Here is an 18,788-nt window from a genome sequence, read left to right as displayed (position 1 = left end):
GGCTCTATAGAGGCTAGAGGTATCCCCGCAAACAGAGAACGCCTGGACCAATTTCGATATATATTTTTTTTTTAATATTCCTTGAAGTCGGAGGAAGGTTCTTATGAAGAGAAAAATTGAAAAAAATTGCCCAGAAAAACGTAAAAACCAAATCCAAACTGTTCCTGGCTTCTTGTTATAAATCAAATTTACATGAAACTTGATATTTATGCTCATTGGCATAAAATCAAACACCTATTTAGCACATTAAAGAATTCTATCTCTAAAAGGGAATGAAACGGGGTTGTAACGTTTATATGCTATATATTTACCTGAAAGTTGGTTTTAATGCTCTTTCATATAAAATTAATGATACACCTATTTCAACACGAAACAATTCAACCTCTTAAGGAAGCTGAAAGGGATTTGCAAAGATTACATGGAACATTTTTGTTTTTGGTCAGATTTACTTCAAAATTGGTTAAAAATTGAACCTCTGTGGGGGGTGGGGGTAACAAGGAGTTGCAATGTTTGACAAGTGACAATACACTCTTGAAATCCGCAAAATTCATACTAAGTTGTAATCTTTGTATAGAAAACATCTCGACTTCTTATTTCGTAGTAAAGATTTAAGGAATAGTCCCCTTGGCATTGGATCAAATTAAAGAAAATGGGAGGCTATCATAGCTTAATGGCCTGACTACGCCACTGACGTATGCTTGTGCCTGTATGTATGTACATATAAATTATGCATAAATCATGACTTGTTACGTAATAATAAATGTTGTGTCGCTGTAAGCTGTAATCTATGGACTCAGATTAAGATCGTGACTTATATCTTGGACGAGCTTTCATGGAATTACAAAAATTTAATGCCTCTTTGTTTCATGTTTCTCTGGTGTTTAGTGCCAATTTACAAAACGGTCTCATATGTAGGCAGCACACCGTACGTGAGAAAGCATCAAAGCGTATAGTGGGTTGCCTGCATCGCGACCAGTGTAATCTAGGCAACCCACTATATACCTCTTGATGTTTTTTCACGTATAGAGGGCTGCCTACACGTGACAATACTAACAATCTGCTACATTTAATAACATTTTTTATCTTACAATAATTGCATTAACGGTAATACAGCATGTACCTAACAGTACCGTAATACACATAGAACAATTTCACCTTGTACGTTTCCAGAACACAAAAATATTAGCGGCATTACTATAGCTAAGCCTATAACTATTTATTTAATTTGTATGTATAATGTACCGCTGGTTTCGTATGAATGAGTCAAAACGGCCATTGCGCAAGCAAGACATGTTTCACATCGGTTCCGACAAAACCACTTCCGCCTTTTCATCCGAAGGTACAAATAACACTTCAGGATACGAATTCGAATTTACCGACTGCAAGGTGGTCTTCTTTTGTCGATGATATAAGGGAAACATATTAATGGTGCGATTTTTATCAAAAATTACTGTAATGTAAAATTGTTTTTCGACAAAGAAATGACTAAAGGAGGTGTTCAATATTCTCTCTAAGGTAGAGCCTCCCAGGACTGCATAAAATCGATAAGGACCGACGTCCCAAATATATTGAGATTTCGGCAACACGTAGGTACATTGGACAAACGGACAGATTCTTTAATCAAAGAATTCAGGAGCAGAATGTTTATATACGTATACCAATACGGAAAAGTAAATAATATTTTTCACTAGATTTCCTACGTGATAATAGACAAAATACCTTTCAAAAATCATGGAATTTCAAAGGTGCGTTGATATTAAAGGTAATTACGCGTTTACTAATAATATTGTAGTCATGTATTTGATAAAAACATAAACCTGTTTATTGAAGTTATGATATGATCATTAATTATTGTACTTTTTGTTCTCTAATTACAATTAGTTTATTTCTAGTTAACTTTTTTATTATATTTTCCAATGTAAATGGCGTTTAGCGATTAATTATTGTGAATGATGTATAAAGTCAGGGACACTATAAGTAAAAGGACTGAAAAAAATAATACAACAGTAACGTTACGTTGGATACTGAATGTTACATCTGGAAATATTTGTTTAATTTTCTTTGTATCGATAGATTGATTAGTTGTGCGTTCTATCTTTAAAATCTTTAGTTTAGGTACAGAATCTAAGACAAAAATTTAGGTTATTTAATGTACGTGGTTATTTCTCGAAAAAGCTCTTCAACGAAAGCTCCTTTTTTGATTAGTCCTTTTTATTAATTTCAAAGGTAAATGTTTCTTATTTTACCAAATAATCGTATTCAGCATATATTTATTATAAATACTGCGATTTAGATCGGAACATTGAATATGAAATCATGAATTAAAAAAGACAAGTCGTCTATAAAAAAGCTTTCTTTTATTCCCCTGTTTTTAAACGCCACTTTTATTCGAATTCGATACATTAATTCTATTGTATGTAGATTGTTAACTTGTTTACATTCCACTGTTTTACTTCATCTGCCAATCTATCGCATTAAAATGTTCCCTTTGGCAATTTACGATTCCTAATAAAGGAATGTGCATATTTAGAATCTTCTAATGTAAATACGACTATTATAATGTATTTATTTCAGCGTAGCCTGATTTATTCTGTAGACGTGCAGAGCCAAGGATAACGTTTCTTTGTGTATCTAATAATTGTATGCATTTTCCCACAATTCCATTTTAGGATCTAAAATATTCTCAATCAATACGGCGATGTAATCTTGTCAATATTAAAGTTACAATCGCAAACTACAATAAATGCTTCTCTCAAAGAATATTTCGTAATCTGATTTGAATAAACCATTTAAGGATATTTAATTTATGTGAAAAACAACCTTATCTAGCTGGATGTCAAAGGATTTTACTGTTTTATAACAGTTTACAGGCTGCCCAATCTTGGATTTATTTTGTTAACTAAGTCTTTGCCCAATATGGGCTGCCCAATCTTCAACTAATATTGTTTATCAAGTCTCTGCCCAATATGAGTTGCCCAAACATGGGCTCATATTCTTCATCAAGTCTTTACCCAATATTGGCTGTCCAGTTGTGGACTAAGCTTGGGTCGATTCATAACAGTGTACAGGTCAGTGTGAACTATATTTGACGTAATATTGGGTGTCCAATCTTGGATTTATATTGTTAACCAAGTCTTGGTATAATATGGGCTGCCCAATCTAGAGCTAATATTTTTCATCAAGTCTTTACCCAATATTGATTATCCAGTTGTGGACCAAGCTTGGGTCGATTCATAACAAACAATGAACAGGTCAGTGTGAACTATATTTGACATAATATTGGCTGCCTAATCTTGGATTTAATTTGTTAACCAAGTCTTGGCACAATATGGGCTGCCCAATCTTGAGCTAATATTGTTTATCAAGTCTTTACCCAATTTGAGCTGCCCAATTCTGGGCTAATATTCTTCATCAAGTATTTACCCAAGATTGGCTGCCCAGTTGTGGATCAAGCTTGATAATCGGGCTTGGGTCGAAATTATATACATTACATAAGCATTTGCTAAGAGGCTTAGTCCAATATTGGTTGCCAATATCGGATTAGGATTGAACAATCTTGGACCAACCTTGGTCCTGTCGTGAATTCCTAATGGTTTTCGTAAAATTAAGAGCCTACTTACAGGGGAAACGTCAACAAAAAAATAACAATTGTGTAATACAAAAGCTGGTTTAAATTAAAATAAAACTGCAGTGTCAGTGTGTCACATTTATGTTTTACATCATGATTAAATTTACTCAAAGTCTCACTTTTCACAGTAAAATATCCGATAAGAGAATTGTCACGTACCCGACCTAATTTAATGGTTATTTGTTTTGCCTTGAGTCTACTTTTAAACAAGCAAAAATTATATCAGTTTTGACGCTTCTTTGAAGCATTCACTCAGCAATTGACACAAAAATTATTTTTAAAACAACCCAAGTAGTTTTCCACTTTGTTCAGAGTGATTAAAAAACAAAATACTATCGAAAACATCATGTGCGAAATACAGTTCCGTTCTAATTAGAAATAAAAATAGATGAAGATAATTGGAAAAACAAATAAAAAAATATGGAAACTGAAACTTGTCTACTACCACAATTCGATATTACACATTTCGATCGTTATTTTTAGTACCCCAATAAAAATTATCGATATGTCATCGTTAGTTAAATGCTAGTAGTTTTTGAGTTAGAATTTCGGTTGCAGATGTTAGATCTTATCTGATTTGAGATAGTTTTATAGAAAGAAATCATCATCATAAGGTCGTCAGTCCTAAGACTAGTTTGACACGCACCTCCAATCTCTCTTATCCTCGGCTAATCTTCGTATTTCCCTTAATCAAAACACCCCACATCCTTAACTATTTGTGACCAGTAATCTAATCTAGATCTACCTCTACACCTCTTAGAAATATGCGAAGTAAAAAAAAAATAAACCCGATGCTCAGTTATCAGCTGTTTCCTTTGATACCAAACCTCTGCTAATTGATTTATTGAAAATGGTATAGATTTTATGCCATCTGCCAATAGCATAACAAGATCACATTTACCAAGGAGATGGTGTGTATCACGAGGAAGACAGTTTTAGTTTATATTACAATGCTTCCCTATCAGTTTGAATAATCCAGAAATTATTGGTGTCCGCTGCAATTCCTATCTGGCATCTTTCCTTTGTTTACGATATTCCTTACAACGTCTGTAGTGAGTAAAAGTAAGCGTTCTAACCGCTCTAGTCTAGTTAGTAGGTTATTGACGATTATATAATTTTTCGATCGATGCGAATCAATCAGCAAATATTTGGTATTATTTAAAACTGTCTGTCGATAATTGAGTATTGGACTTATCCTTTCTTTTTTCTACTTTCGTTCTAGTTAGTGAAACATAACTCATTATTCTTGTTCTGGTTGTACAAAGTTGTTTCTATATTTGTAACGTTTTCGTCTGCATCTTTTTCACATGTATTATTGGTGTCATATGCAACAATGTGTAGGTATTACATACGTATATACCTTCAAGAATCCAAAAAAAAACACCATATCCTGAGCAACATGGTGAGACAATTATTACGAAACTGTGTTGTCAATACACAAACGTTAACACAACACATAACATACACATTAGGTATATGTATGTATGTACATAGCCGCATATGTACACCTTGCTCCAAATTTGCACTTTTCAATCAATTTTTTTGTGATTCACAACCATGCATTCAATGCAGTGCAATATGTGGTAAATAATAATTACAACAGCAATCAGACGGCCAAGTACAACTTCTCCTCAGGAAATTAACAGTTCATGATTTGCTTCGGACAATTGATTAGACATGGCCACAGTTTCTTACATCATTAAGTCAATTTGACAAGATAATAATGCGTGGGATAGTGTCTACAGTAAATAAATACTGTAAGAAGTTTCTATATGTATGTACAAATATATACGAGGGTGGATTGATAAGTTTCCGGCCTAACCAAGAGATGACGCCACTAGGCCTACCTTGAGGTGACATTCTATAGTACCATCCTTGGATAGCTTGTAGCTATAGTTTCAGCCCGATCTCCTTGCTAGTGTAGGTTTGACAGCACGCTGAACAAGACGCCTCTGTGGTTTTCGTAAAAATGGAAAAGCAGGAAAATCGTGCTGTCATCAAATACTTTTATTTGAAGGGGTTAACGCCGAAGGAAATTAAAAAAGAGATGGACTCAACACTGGGGACATCCTCCCCGTCATATTCAACCGTTAAGCAGTGGGTTTCCGAGTTTAAAAAGGGTCGTGTGAGCACCTCTGATGGGCCTCGCTCAGGACGCCCCGTTGAGGTCACAACTCCAGATATGATCGAAAAAATTCATCAAATAGTGCTGGGAGACCGCAGATTGAAAGTGCGTGAGATAGCTGAGACCTGTAAGATGTCATATGAACGTGTGCAACATATTTTGCACCAACATTTGCATATGGAAAAGCTCTGTGCAAGATGGGTGCCGCGTTTGCTAACAGTCGACCAAAAATTGATTCGAAAAAACATTTCTACCGCAAATTTGTCATTGTATAAGCGTAATCCAAGCGAATTTTTGCGTCGATTCGTAACCGTTGACGAAACGTGGGTCCACCACTACACTCCTGAAACCAAAGAACAGTCTAAACAGTGGATTGGACCAGGGGAACCAACTCCAAAGAAGGCAAAAACAATTTTTTCGGCGAACAAGGTTATGGCTACTGTTTTTTGGGATGCAAGAGGTATTATATACATTGATTACCTTGCAAAGGGTAATACTATCACTGGTCAATACTACGCAGACTTATTGCAACGTTTGAGCCACGAGGTGAAAATTAAACGACCTCATCTGGCGAAGAAAAAAATCTTGTTTCATCACGATAACGCACCAGCGCACACGTCAATCGTTGCGACGGCTAAAATCAACGATCTAAAGTTTGAATTGATGCCGCACCCTCCTTACTCTCCAGACCTAGCCCCGAGTGACTATTTTCTGTTCCCTAATCTCAAAAAATGGCTTGGCGGTAAGAGATTTGCGGACAATGAAGAAGTAATCGAAGCTGTAAATGGTTATTTTGAGGAGCTTGACGAATCAGTCTATAGAGATGGCATTAATAGACTGGAACACCGCTATGAGAAATGTATCAGCCTTGGAGGAGATTATGTTGAGAAATAAAAAAAAAAAATTTTTAAAAACCTTGTTTTTCTTGGTCAGGCCGGAAACTTATCAATCCACTCTCGTATATTTCTGGGAAAAAATACAGACTCTCAAGCACTTTTTCGATTAAATAAAAAAGAATTAATTAAAAAACTCTATCAATCACACGAAAAGCGACATTATCGTCTTTGATAAATTTTGTAAGGAGTAGTTGATTTGTTATTTGAATGATTCTCTTGATAAAAAAGGACAATTAATTTTTTATACAATACCATCCTTCAATTTTTAAACTTCTATCATCTACTGTTATGTTAGGAAAAATAAGATTTCTTAAAGTCCTTGTAGTAAACAAAAACGACTAACTATATCAGGTAAAATTTAATTTGTCATTAGAATCATTAGATAGCACCTTAAGATAGACGGACTTTACAAGAGGCATTATCACAGTGAATTACTTGAAGGAAGAACGTTCGCCTGCTACACGGGCGGCCGGTTTTGACTTACATTAGAAGATCTTGGTAGTCAGCGTCAAGGAAAATTGAATCAGATGAGACAACAATTAAACATTTTATTTTAACGAACTCAAAACACATCGATATGATACGATTTGTGTTCTTATTAAGCGGCAGATCGAATTTGATTTGTATACGGAAGTAAAATTTAAAGAGACGCCCAGGAATGACAACGAGTCAATTTTGACAGTAGGCGCTGATTATAAAGGTGAACGAACGTCTGGGAAAATTGATTCACCACACTTGATCCCACTAATGAAACAGATGAACGAACTAATTTAGTTGTATTTGTGCTTTGAAATAGACAGCTCCTAATGAAGATATTTTGCTTTGCTTTAGACTTATTAACTTCACTACTGGACTTAATTAATTTGTTTCACTGTCGACTGATAAAAATTGTAGCGTTAGCTTGTAAATAAAAGGCCAACAGGCATCTTTTCATATGAATAATCAAGTAATGGAAGTTCAACAAAATCAATTTAAAAGACTGATAGTTTCGATTAATTTTTAGAAATGCTGTTGATATTTTCACATAGACGTGGTTGAAAAATTATGTATACTCCACACACATAAAAAAAGTCAACAAAGAAATGTGTAATTTCTATGTTAGGTGAATTACCTTAACGAATGTGAAAAAGTTACAAAAAGATTGCCTAACAGATATAAGAATATTTTGCAACAAAAAAGTAAACTTAAATAACCAGAAACATTCAAAAACAGTTTATCTAATTCACGCGTCATTACCTAAAATTCGATAAATATGAAAATCGCATGGATTGGCCAATCGGCATTGATTGAACGGCACAAACATTGCAAATTTTCACCCTGCTGCATATTTATGCTATTGTTTTTAATTCGATCTTACCTTGACTTCCTGAAGGTTCAAGATCGCTGTCTAAACTTTCGGCTGACGCTAAATACGCAGAACCGGGCTGAGTGGGACCGCCGCCGCTACTACTCGAAGAACACGAGCCCAAACTGGTGAGTGATACGGGCCTGGATACTTCGGACGAAGCTGTGCTATTGGTTCCTACACTGCTTTCACTGGGCACCTGGAACAAAGATAAAACGTTGTTCAAATACCATATTTTCTTCTAAAATTTTGAATGAAATCACTCAGAGAGATGGACCGGTTTTAATGATGATATCTGGAGTTAGAGGTTGTTCAGAATCTCATGGATCTTAGTGAAAAAACTCCTTCCGTACATTCGTTAATCGATTCTTACATTTCTACCTTTTAACTCCATCCCTGGTTGCACCTACAGCGAGATCCATTATTAAAAACGTACATCAAGCTAGTACGACTAAATTATGTTTCTCATCTATCTATCTATCTAAAGTTCATAATTTGTCGCTGATTTCTTCATCATCATATGGTCATCAGTCCTAAGACTGGTTGGACACGTACCTCCACTCTTTCCTATCCTGAGCTAAACTTCGCATTTCCCTAAAACTAGAACAGCCCACATCCTTAACTATTTGCGAAGATTAATCTAATATAAAATTTGTTATTCCTAAAGGTTACTCGAAAGTAGTCGAAATGCTAGCTTGACATCAAGCTGGCACTACGCATAGTGTCCCTCAAAACAGAAATGAGTAGAAAAATAATGCCAGAGGTTATAATTTATCGCTGGAAGATGTCATTTTGTCGCTAGCCTATCCTCCAACTGTCCACCGAAAAACGATTGGAAAACTGTCAATAAGTTGCCACTCTACACAGCAAATGATATTAATATTATCTAACTGCCACCTCTGAAAGTAGATCTGGAGATGTAGCACGTAATTCATATAATGAATGGCATACAATGTGGCCTATAATGTGACATGTTACTCTGTTTCATACAAAACGAAACAATGTAGAATGTAGTCAAGTGATGATTTGTTATGTGTCAATTACATTTTTCATTCCAGGTTAAGGTCGAAATGCAGTCTTAATGATGAATACCACGACTGTCACTGAATGTATTCAGTAACTTGGTTCAAAGAAACATCTGACTCATAAAGAAGCATTTTCAGATTCTACGCTGTTCTTAAATTGCTATGTTAGTGGAGTTATTTTCAATATAAGCTTTTCTTCTTTCAGTAGATTTTGTTTCAAGAGGATGATTTAAATTTCGAAAAAATATACCTACTATAGTTTGCACATTTTATGTCATGAGTGAGATTTAAAAATAGGAAATAAGAATTTAACTAACCAAAAGGTTTCATAAAACCTAAATCAATCATTAATATCAAAGTGTAGGTACTACCAACTTAGTAACGGTGTCAGGGATTCTTGATAGGTACTTTGAAAAAACACTAGTACCTGTAACACTATAATAATTCTAAAATTTGTGAATTTCACTTTACAATTATGCCAGAAGCCCCCTGAATGTTAAGATGAAAGTATGTCCATGAATTCAACACCTCTTTCAGTCAAATTTGTTTTGAATTGAAGATGTACCTAAACAATTACAATTTTCAATAGGTACCATCAATTTATCAGGACTCTATGCAAGTCAATAAGAAATAGGTCAGATTCTTCTCAGGCATGAAGGTCTGGTCAGAGAAATATTAGAGGCAGAAACATGAGTTAGGAGGGGTAGAGATAGACCTAGATTAGATTACTGTTCGCAAATATAGGGTTGTTCGGAAAGTCATTTCGTTTTTTTTGTGGAAATGAAAGACAGTTTTCGTATTATAAACAAATACTTTATTAAATTATATATTGACCGTTCTGGTCCAACACCTTTTGCCATCTATCTGGTAGTAGCATAATTCCACGCTCATAAAATTTTTGGTCTTTGCTGGCAAAAAACTGATCGAGGAGGTTTTTGACCTCCTCTTTGAGGTGAAGGTTTTACCGTCTAAAAAATTTTGGAGTGACCGGAACAAATAATAATCCGATGGTGCCAGGTCTGGAGAATATGGTGGGTGTAGCATTGTATCCCATTCAAGCTGTAAAAGCTTTTGGCGAGTGACCAAACTTGTGTGAGGTCTCGCGTTGTCTTGGTGAAACACTACACCTTTCCTGTTGATTAGTTCTGACCTATTCTGTTGAAGTGCATCATTCAGTTTGTCCAGCTGATGACAGTAGACTTCCGAATTAATCGTTGTGTTATCCGGTAATAGCTCAAAAAAAAACCATTCCTTTAAAATCTCACCAAACAGACAGCATCACCTTTTTTTGGTGAATATCGGCTTTGGAAATGGTTTGAGCCGGTTCATCTTTTTTGCTCCATGACCTCTTGCGTTTGACGTTGTTGTATACAACCCATTTTTCGTCCCCAGTGATGATGCGCTTCAAAAACGGATCATTTTCGTGACGTTTGAGAAGCGAATCGCAGACGTCAATGCGGCGACACAGATTTCTCTCTGTGAGAACATGGGGAACCCATACATCGAGCTTCGAGGATAATCCCAGGCCTTTCAAGTGGTCATAAACTGTTGAATCTGATAAATTTAACCTCAATCCGATCTCACGTGTTGTTATTCGCCGGTTCACATCAACTAATGCCTTTATCGCGTCTTTATCAGCTTCAACCGGCCTTCCCGAACGTGGTGCATCTTCGACATCAAAATTGCCGGATCGAAATTTAGCGAACCAGTTCTGGCACTGGCGTACTGTCAACACACCTTCTCCATACACATCAGTCAATTTCTTTCTGGCTTGAACAGCATTTTTACCCTTTCTGTAGTAAAACAGTAAGATATGTCGAACATGCTGCTTATCGCTCTCCATATTTAAAAGGGCACCAACCAAAAACTACTGCGTGGAATTAATTGGAATTTTTCACACACAAGCCTTGCTATATGAGCTCTTAAAGCTTATAAAAATTATATGGCTTAAATGTGAAGTTGGGTGCAAAAGAATACAATTAAATCCTCTGTCGGGAAAAAACGAAATGACTTTCCGATCAACCCGATAGTTAAGGATGTGGGTTGTTCTAGTTTTAGGGAAATGCGAAGATTAGCTCAGGAAAGGAAAGAGTGGAGGTGCGTGTCAAACCAGTCTTAGGACTGACGACTTCATATTGATGATCAATGAATCACACTTTGTACACCAATGATAATAAAAAGGCTTTCTTTAATAAATGCAAGGCACTTGACATCCATAGGTTTACCAGGATCCCCACGAGAAATCACAATGTGAATACAATGGTAACCATATTTACAATAAACGTCAACAATAATATGCATAAAAATACCAATTAAATGACTCATCGCCATCCACTAGTACGGTTTTGTTTACAATATCCACGGAATTTTAATGAATCTTTCCCAGAATCGATGACACGTTGCATTATCCAATTTGCATGCTCTAATGAAACACATGAATACACATACGTATACACATAATGGCTTTTGCAACCTGTCGTTAAATTCATTGTCATAAGCATAAATACATACATATGTATTTCTAAGCAAATAAAACACCGGACTACTGAGCAACGCATTTAGCCTTCGGTATCTCCAGAGAATTTTGGTGGTACGCTCATTGGAATCGGACCGTTCAATTCAAAATTATGGAAGATATTGCGGAAAACGACGAAACGAAAGTGAGGGTAAATAACGAGAATTGGATCGGCTGTTGCTTAGGTCTGGAATGTCTGGATTCGGGACTCTTTACGTCAAAAATTTGCCAGATTCCTTCGGTTATGTTCATTTAATGGCGATCCTGATACTGTAGTAGTGCAGCTGGAAAATTTTTGGTCTTTTCAGAAAAATTATTTCACAGGCAAACGTTCAATCTCTTCGCGAATGTCATAACATACCTGCGATCGTATTTGATACTGACCAATATTTTTGTCAACTGCATAATTTACTAATTACTTTAAGCGTTCGAATGTAATTATTTTCTGTTGTTCAAGTACGAAAGTTTTCACTTGAAATAGCAATAGTAGCGCGTGTTTGGGATCGGAGAGACTAAAATTTCCGGCAAGTCCAATCAAAACATCAAATAAAATAGTTAACTGTACGATGGGTAAATAGAAGACCTGGCGCCAGTTTAATGAAAAACATCTGAAGAGCGTCTGACTCCGCGATATCTCAATTAATTAAAATTTCTGCATTATTTAGCAGGAGAACAGGAAAACTAAATATACAGTAGCAACGGAGTTATTAGTCGCTCACAGGCTTGCGGAAGAATTGTGGAATTAGAATAACCTGTTCGGAAATTTTAACATAGAGATGAAGTACTCATGCCCGAGGCTTCTATTTCACCGTGAGTAATGTATCGGGCATTCAAAATCCGACTCTTCAACAAAGGAACTAAACAAGGAAAACATCTATAAGTCGTGGAACATACGACCGAAATAAAATTCTTGAACTGATGCTGTTTTTATTCCTTCTAATTACTTCTACTACATGACTCAAATACTATCTCCCCGACTGGAAATTTGTTAGAACAGATCCTATCGTTATCTAGGCTAGTTTCTAAGGAATCGTCTATTGAAGCATATTGATCATACATGACCCTAATCAGAGACTGCGTCGATTTCAACCCTTGTGAACTCTTTTACCTATATTTCGACTGATCTAGTCCTGAAGACTTTTTACGATATCGTCTTCTAATATTGATCTGACCCTGATGGATTACTCTATTTCATCCCTTTAACCTGATCACGCCGTAATGTGAACACCCTATTTGAATCACATAAGGTCCTATCTGGGCCAAACCTGGCTGCTTAATTAGGTCCAAATCGGATCATTCAATCAGGACCAAATTATGTAACCTAATCTTTTCGAGTTTTTTGGTGGTCATCAAATTGATCTGTAACCTTAAGAAAGTCTTGTACTTCTTGTAACTATAACCGAAACTGTAAATAGTCTAAAATATTATCACTACGTGTGGTAAAACATTAGCGCCTCAAAAGTTCCATGTACGCATCTGTGATACAATGTATTCATGTATGTACTTGCAATAATATACCGCTGTCTAAATATAACAGTACCAACCAGCCAGCACGAGAATGAGAGATAATAATGAAAAGCAAAGAGACGGAACACGGTCTCTTTTTAGCCATCATCTTTAAGTGTTTAGTGTATTTACACTCACGGAGTAACCGCGACCAACTTCCTTATTAGCAGTCGGTTCTCTCAAGCAGTTTCTTGGTAAATTGTTTACTTCAAGGCGATAATTGGCTACGTGACATTTTTTCAATGGCTTACGGTACAAATTTACAATTGTCCATTATCACAATGTCACGCTGTTGTTATCTCACGAAAAATCGTGAATCAGTTTAATCTATTTCTTTTGGAATCTATCGCAAATTGGTTGAGACGTTTAGATCCTACTATAAAATTATCGTAAATTCATTTTGGCCAAAAATTAATTGAATTAAAAAAGAAATCGTTATTTGGTTTTATTTAGAGCAGAGAAATTCTGAGATGCGCGAGGAAAATTTTCACAAATTAATTAATTGTTAATAATAGAAAACCATAAAAGTTGCAATAATAAAACAGAAGAGAAATCGTTTTGTTTTCCTGTGTAGAATTGTTTGTAAAATTGTTGATATAAAACTGGAACAATTACAAATTAACTTTTTAAATGATGTAGTTATCTGTAATAAACCATTGTCGGTGAAAACAATAATTTACGATCGACTGAAACTGCAGATGTATTTATTTAAATTTATTCAAGTAATACAATAAAAAACATCGATTGTCAAGACAAATAGTGGAAGTAAAACCGCATTTTATAAGGGATACACAGTTTTAGACACGGAAAACTGGAAAACCCGCAGACTAGATGCGTGAGATTGACCCTAGGCTTGGAGAGATTGACGCCAAAGTACATCGTCTTGAAAGAGGCTGAAAGGCACAACCCTTATGTATGTATATATAGCAGAGCGATGTAATGTTAAAATACCAATAAACAAACCGACACAGAAAAGCAAATCCCAAAAGCAGTGCAGAACCTAATGGTTAAAGGAGGAATGGAAAAAAAACTTTTAGGTGTTTCATTCCCACCAGCCAGTAATGCTGGTGGGCGAGCAGTCCCTGCGGACTACGCCGGAAGGTAGGGCGGAAGGCCCTCTTCGACCTGCTTTCACGAATCGTGGGAATGGGTGGATGGTGGTACGGGTGAGAAAGTTGAGACGGGCGAAATGAAGACAAAAGAGAATGAAAGATTATCTGTGGAAAATTACTGCACCAGCATTTGCCTAAGTGATCCACGGAAACCACAGCAAAACTTTGACCAAGGCAGACGGGCCCGGAATCGAACCGGCGTCCTCCCGAATCCTAAGCAATGGTCTAAACCTCTAGGTCATGCCGCTCGGTGGAGGAATGGAAGCCAGTGGGAAAAGACTCAGACAACACATGGAGAAATGCGCTCAATGCAAAGAAGGGAAAGAATGGAACAAAAGCTGAGATACAGATAGAAAGACAAGAATTCCAGTAAATTTCGTTTCAGAATCGCTTCTTACTTCATTGTCTTCATTTTTATATCAAGAAGAATGTAGAACCAACGTTTCTAGAGCAAAGGGTTTTGGCTGTCAGATTTTCATAACAGAAAGGAAACTGTAGACGTCAAAAAATAGGAGAAATCAAACAGTTTGAGATAAAAAGGAGTAGTTCGACATACTAGATCCAGAAACAGGAATAAAGAGGAAATGAGGAAGACCTATGTTAGATTACAGTTGGCAAATAGTTAAGGATGTGACACGTTCTAGTTTTGGGGAACTGCGAAAATATGAAGTCTTTAAACTGAAGACCTTGTGGTGATGATGCGGAGCAGTCCTATCTCCTCTTTTGCATTAGATACCTACATTTATTTATATTCTTATTATCTAGTCATGTTGTGGAGTTAGAGGGCAGGTAATTGAGAGACTCACCTGTAAAAATTTGCCCAGGTTTTTCCGGCCAGCCGGAGTCCTGGACGCGATTCCCGATGGCGATTTGTGCAGATAACTACCAAGAGGTCGCGGCGCATCCAGTTCCGCGCACCCTTCACTTTCCACTTCATCCTGCTCCTCGTCCCTTTCACTCACCGTACACGCGGGCACGTCATCGTCACAACCCCCACATCTACCGTCAAAACTGCTACCACCGACACTGTGCGCACTGGCGTGAAACAAAAAACTACCGTTGCTTTTGTTGTTGCCACTATCACTGCCGACTATGTTTGACGTACTCTTCGAAACCTTCAGACCATCGGTTCTGTGCAGGAAGGAGTTGTTTTTCAATGTGTTATTACTGCTGCTGTTATCTAAACTGGGCAGAACGAGTTCCGTGTCTGGCAAATTCGATAAGATTTTCTGCACATTTGGGGAGATTATGTCCAAACTCTCGTTACTCCTGTAAAACAACGACGAAATTGTTTACAACCAAAGGAACAACAAATGCGATAAACCGTACCAACAATGCAATGTTGCAGTTCTAATTGAGGAAGTCAAACATTACGTTCTCAACGGTGGTGACTGGCAAAACATTACGATAAGACGTTATAAAAAATTCCAATAAGTTTGAACTTAACATTATTGTACAAAAAAAATGTATTTTTCTACAAGGGCTTTACCCTATCTCACAGGCCGTTAAGGTCGAGTAAGACCTGGTGTTAGGTCAAACCTTTTAGACTTAGTTTTTGAAGTAAAGTTTTGTTCCTAACTGGGAATTTTCAAGAGGAAGATAAGAAATGAATGAATTGGATAAGAAAAGTCCTTAAAATGCGAAGAAAAAAAAATAATGCCAACCTGTGGGTGTTCTTTTCAGGAGATACTCGTTGTTGGAACGACTGGTACCTCGTTGAACGCCGCGCGTCATTAAACTTTTTCAATAACGTTTCGTCGCCACTAAAGTTCTTACTAAGTTCTTCGTCAGGAACGTTCGCTAAAATTTTTTGCACGTTACGCGAAAGACGCGCGAAATTATTGATTTGACGTCTGTTGACCGATGACGTTATTTTTGCACTCGCGATAAGGGACCCGTTCCCTTCGTCCAAGTCGTTCCCCAACCCTTGAGAGGATTTGTCCCAGAGGGCGTCGAAGGCACCCATTACGGAAGGCATCAGGTCTGAAGTAGAACCTGCAACAAAAAAAAGGAAACATGTAAAAAAGTCAAGAAAACAAGTTAGTTAGAGTGAGCTAACTCCAAATCCAAATATTCAATATCAACATTAAGACTTTTTGAGGTAAGATTTAAATAAATCAAGACACTATCATGATCTCATATATTCATGTATAATACAAGAGCAATCAATATTGCGTTCAGTTAAGGGAATGACAAAAAAAATAAAGAAAAATCACCAAATTTTCTACAACTTTTCAAGTTTGGGAATCTGACAAAGACTTGAATATTGATAGAACGAAGAACATTTTGATGATAAATTTAAGTAGGTAGGCATGTGTGGTTTAATTTTTCAAAAATCCAAAAGATATCATAAATCCCAATATACTGACTTGTCCTTTGTGGTTGTTCTATTCAAAGGTATAAAGAATCAATAGTAAAATTTTCAAGAGACAAACGGACAGAAGCGTTCGAAATATGGTGTTACAGGCAAAATGATGAGGATACCGTGGATAGAGAAGGTTAGAAATGAAAAGGTATTAGAAGAGTAAGAGAACAGAGTATTCTATGAAAAAAAGTAAGAAATAGGCGAGATAGGATGGTACGATACCTTCTCAGGCATGAAGGTCTAGTCAGAGACATATTAGAGGCAGAAACAGGAGTTAGGAGGGGTAAAGGTAGATCTAGATTAAATTACTGTTCGCAAATAGTTAAGGATGTAGGATTTTCTAGTTTTAGGGAAATGCGAAGATTAGCTCGTGGTGTCCAACCAGTCTTAGGACTGACGATCTGGTGATGATGATGATGATGATGACAATTGGATGATATGCATAATGTTGAGTTCACACTTAATTGAACCAAGAATGTGAACGAATCGTCAAGATCGGTTTAGTACATTAGGAAAAAATCGAACTTTTCGAGAAATTCTTAATCTCAAAAAACCCAAAAAATTTATATGATAAATCCCAATTTACTGACTGTCCCTTTGTAACTGTTCTATTCAAAAGTATAAAGAATTAATACTTCACTCATTTTAGGTTGGGTTGAAATCCTCAACCTCAATGTAATGCCCAGCCATTCAAATATAACTTTTTAGTAAACAAATTTACAAATAGCAAACCTTTCAGTACACTGTAGACCGTAAATTATTAACCAATAAAATCAGCTGGTATTTTTTTGAAACAATAAGGGCTAAACAAGGTTCGGTTAGGTTCGGTGTGGGACAACACCTTTTTAACCGCATTCCAAAACACAATTAATTTACATCATGATAACATTCAATAATTTATTCTTCGATATCGCGTGAACACTTTGCTGTTTTATTGTAAAACCATGGAAATCAACACCTACTCGATATTCATAACGTAACATTTGACTAATAAGTGTGTACTACACCCACTCGACATCCTTCTGCAACCTTTCGAATGAAATACGATACCTTGTCCCAGTGACAAACGTCGTAAATTTTGCCATTACATTACTAAAAAGTAGCTTCTTGCCCAATGACACAGTTTCAAATGTTTATAATGACAATTCCAGATGCAATAATGATACAAAATTCTAATTAGCATTAGGTGAAAACCCACGATAACGATAATGGAAACGAACGGTCAATTAAATTTTAGCACACTATGTACAATAGCAATCTGATTTCTCGGCACGAGAATGAGATAGTTTTTATAAGCGCATGCCTTAAATCACTCTATAAATAGCTTCAGAATTAATTAAAATTAATTAATTAATTGGTAAAAGTAAATAATTTTTAGTAACGGTTTCACATTTTAATAAGATAATTGTTTTACCAACTTTCCAAACATACGAAATGATATAGAACATGTATGACTAAAATGCTTATGAAAAAACAAAGAAAAAAGGGACAAGGGGTTACTGGGTGGGGTGGGGTTGATGCCAGTTGTGTTTTATACAATTTTAAGCCATCAAATATAAACATTTTCATATAACCCAAAGATTGCTTTTACTTGAACTTAGTCAGGCTACAGCAGGAAAAGACAACACGAGCGAAGTAAGTTCTTCCTTTTGCTTTGCAGGAATTTAGACCTTAAAAGACGTTGGTAAAGGTCTAGATGATGGCCCCCACCCCCTTCAGGTGTGGGGATGGGGGGGGATCGAAAGAGGTTTCCCCCACCACTGTACCATAAAAAGTTCCTAGCGGTCTCACCCCCATAAAAAGTTATAGGGGTTAAAAGTTAATAAAAATGCCAATTTTTATACATTTCCAGGCATGTAAATATTTATATAGTCATTCTTAAACAATATTCAAAGGTAAAACTAATGGAAAAATACATAAAAATATTGAGAAAGTTATATAAAACATTATTTAAATATCTTTATCAATAGGGTAGGTTAGGTTAGGTTATCGGGTTTTGTTCAAGTGACCACCCTCTTTCGATCCCCCACCTCCACCCGCTTGAAAATATTTTTTTTATTGAATTTTATTTGAATTATAGTGTATGAAAATTGTCAAAATAATCAACTTTCAACCCCCATAACTTTTTATGGGGGTGAGAACGCCGCAAATTTTTTATGGGGTTTTACTCAAGTGACCACCCTCTTTCGATCCCCCTTACCCTCTTTCGATCCCCCTACCCCACCCCCATCTAACCCCCATAACTTTTTATAGGGGTGAGACCGCCACGAA

At 36.3% G+C, this 18,788-nt stretch overlaps 1 protein-coding gene across 1 annotated transcript in view; it reads right to left on the bottom strand.

The window, feature by feature from the left end:
* Positions 1–18,788, bottom strand: part of LOC108742103 — a 65,138-nt gene that overhangs the window by 28,848 nt on the left and 17,502 nt on the right. Inside the window, exons 2-4 of the mRNA XM_018477137.2 lie at positions 15,817–16,147; positions 14,959–15,421; positions 8,007–8,193 (exon numbers count right to left, since the gene is read on the bottom strand). Coding sequence (XP_018332639.1) covers positions 8,007–8,193; positions 14,959–15,421; positions 15,817–16,147 — 981 coding nt within the window. The remainder of the gene's footprint in view (positions 1–8,006; positions 8,194–14,958; positions 15,422–15,816; positions 16,148–18,788) is intronic.

Source organism: Agrilus planipennis, unplaced genomic scaffold, assembly GCF_000699045.2.
Source record: "Agrilus planipennis isolate EAB-ADULT unplaced genomic scaffold, Apla_2.0 scaffold304, whole genome shotgun sequence".
Classification (NCBI taxonomy): Eukaryota; Metazoa; Arthropoda; class Insecta; order Coleoptera; family Buprestidae; genus Agrilus; species Agrilus planipennis.
This window is presented reverse-complemented; position numbering and strand designations above follow the sequence as displayed.